At 36.2% G+C, this 2,500-nt stretch overlaps 1 protein-coding gene across 1 annotated transcript in view; it reads right to left on the bottom strand.

Moving 5' to 3' along the window:
* Window positions 1–1,809, bottom strand: part of LOC113811181 (uncharacterized) — a 2,047-nt gene extending 238 nt beyond the window's left edge. The window contains exons 1-2 of the mRNA XM_070140571.1: window positions 1,743–1,809; window positions 744–984 (exon numbers count right to left, since the gene is read on the bottom strand). Coding sequence (XP_069996672.1) covers window positions 744–984; window positions 1,743–1,755 — 254 coding nt within the window. The 5' untranslated portion in view covers window positions 1,756–1,809. The remainder of the gene's footprint in view (window positions 1–743; window positions 985–1,742) is intronic.
* Window positions 1,810–2,500: the final 691 nt, after the last annotated feature.

Raw genomic sequence — 2,500 nt, 5'->3', positions numbered from 1 at the left:
AGGTTTGTGTACTCAAAACGTGTATTTTTTCCCTTTTTTTTACTTGACGAAGAGGGTTGTGTGTGTGTGTGTGTGTGTGTGTGTGTGTGTGTGTGTGTGTGTGTGTGTGTATGTGTGTGTGTGTGTGTGTGTGTGTGTGTGTATGTGTGTGTGTGTGTGTGTGTGTCTTAGAGGGTTGTTCGGAGAAGAATTTGGGACGTCCTTTACATACGTCCATGACACCTTATACATGTACGCACGCCTGCACAAATGCACACACACACACTCACACACAAGCACACACACACACACAAACAAACACATACACACACACACACATAAACAAACAAACGAACAAACACATACACACACAAACACACGTATGATCAGGTTTTACGCGCCTTCTTTCAAAGGACTTTCAAAGGTTCCTGTAGGTAGACCCCGATACCTTGATGCTCGTCCTTCTGGTCTCGGACCCTTGGGCTGGACTCGAACTCGCCGCTGGGGAGACCGACCCACATGGTCCTCAGCTGCTTGTTACCGCTGCCCACCACACACGCGCGCTCGCGCGCGCGCGAACACATACACACACACACACACACACACTCTATTTCCTCTCACTCACATTCTCACTCATATATACAATAAATACATTCTAAAACAAATACAGATAAATAAATACAAATAAAAATAGATATACAATAAATAACTCCATAAATAAACAAGTCCACCCTACACGACCAGCAAGGAGCCAAGGCACTCACGGCGAGCGGACGTGGCGAATGGCACCAGCTTCTCGAGGGGTGGTGGCGGTGACAGCCAGGAGTGCCAACACCAGGAGGGCGCCGAGACTGAACAGAATGAGGCTCCTGATGTTCACAGTGCCAAGGGTGAAGATCTGGCTGTCGCTTATGTATCTTCCTTCGTTTTCTTCACTTCCCTCTTTCGTTTTCAGTTCGGCAGCGTGGGTATAGAGGGAGAGGGCGAGGAGGATTAAGAGTGAGCCTGTGGAGGAGATAGGGGAAGGTTGAGAAGGATTAAAGCCTCTTTTTTTACTGAGTAGTTGCTTTAAGAATATAGTTATGATGATAATAATGGTAATAATAATAATAATAATAATAATGATAATGATAACAACAATGGTATAATACTAATGATAATGATAGTTATAACAATGGTCATAATTATAATATTGATAATGATAGTAATAACAATGGTCATAATGATAATAATGATAATGATAGTAATAACAATGGTAATAATGATAATAATGATAATGATAGTAATAACAATGGTAACAATGATAATGACAGTAATACCAATGGTAATAATGATAATATTGATAATGATAGTAATAACAATGGTAATGATGAAAATAATAACAATAATAAAAACAATGCTATTGATAACAATAACATTGATAATAATAATAGTCATAATCATAACAATACTATCAATAACAATAGGGATTCTACAAAAAAATGAAATCCGATAAATGATAGATAAAGACTCAATTCCTAACAAAATAACTTCATAAAAGATAGATGATAATAAACAAACTATTTGACGATTTATAATAAGAATTCGACCAAAAATAAAATCTAAAATCAATAGATAAAAACTCTTTTCTTCACGGAATACCTTATCTAAAAAAAAAAATAGATAATAAACAAGTAATTCAGAATAAAAAAAATAGTACAAAAGAATAAAAAATATCTACTATAAATCTCAAAAACTTTAAAACCGTCAACGAATGACTATACCCTTGGCAGCCATCTTGGAAATCACGACGTCAACACAGCACACGTCTTGCAAGGGAAGGAGACATACGCACACTGAACCCTTCTCTGATCTGTCACGTGTTTATGTACCTCCGGTGACGTATCAGCTGTTTTGTGATCAGCTGTTTTCTGTCTGGAATATGGGTCCGTCTCAATTGCTCGGTTGCTCTCTAGGCCGAAGATGAGTGCTATTGTGGTATTAGGGGGTGTTGTTTTTTTCTTTTCTTTTCTTTTCTTTTCTTTCTCTCTCTCTCTTTTCTGGTTTCTTTTTCTTTTGTTTTCAGTTTTTTTCTCTCTCTCTCTCTCTCTCTCTCTCTCTCTCTCTCTCTCTCTCTCTCTCTCTCTCTCTCTCTCTCTCTCTCTCTCTCTCTCTCTCTCTGCTTCTGGTTTCCTTTTTCTTTTTTGTTTTCATTTTTGTTTTCTCGTATTTTCTCTTTCTTCTTCTTCTTTTCTGTCTTTTTTCTTTTCTTTTGTTTTTTTCATTCTGTTTCTTGTTTTTCGGTTTTCGTTTTTTCTTCTTTGCTTTTATTTTTATTTTTCCTTTTTCTTTGCTTTTCATTTTGTTTTTTTGTTTTTCTCTTCGTTTTCTTTTTTCTGTTCTGTTTTCTTTTCATTTCTTTTCTCTTTATTTTCTTTTGTTTTTCCTTTTTTTTTCCTTTTTTTGTGTTCTCTTCATTTTCTTCTTCTTTTCTTATCTCTTCAATTTCGTTTTCTTTTCCTTTATCACATTTTTGTTTTAT

The sequence above is a fragment of the Penaeus vannamei genome, chromosome 27 (genome assembly GCF_042767895.1).
Source record: "Penaeus vannamei isolate JL-2024 chromosome 27, ASM4276789v1, whole genome shotgun sequence".
In the NCBI taxonomy this organism is placed as follows: domain Eukaryota; kingdom Metazoa; phylum Arthropoda; class Malacostraca; order Decapoda; family Penaeidae; genus Penaeus; species Penaeus vannamei.
Note: the sequence above shows the minus strand (reverse complement) of the source record. Positions and strands in the feature narration are given on the sequence as shown.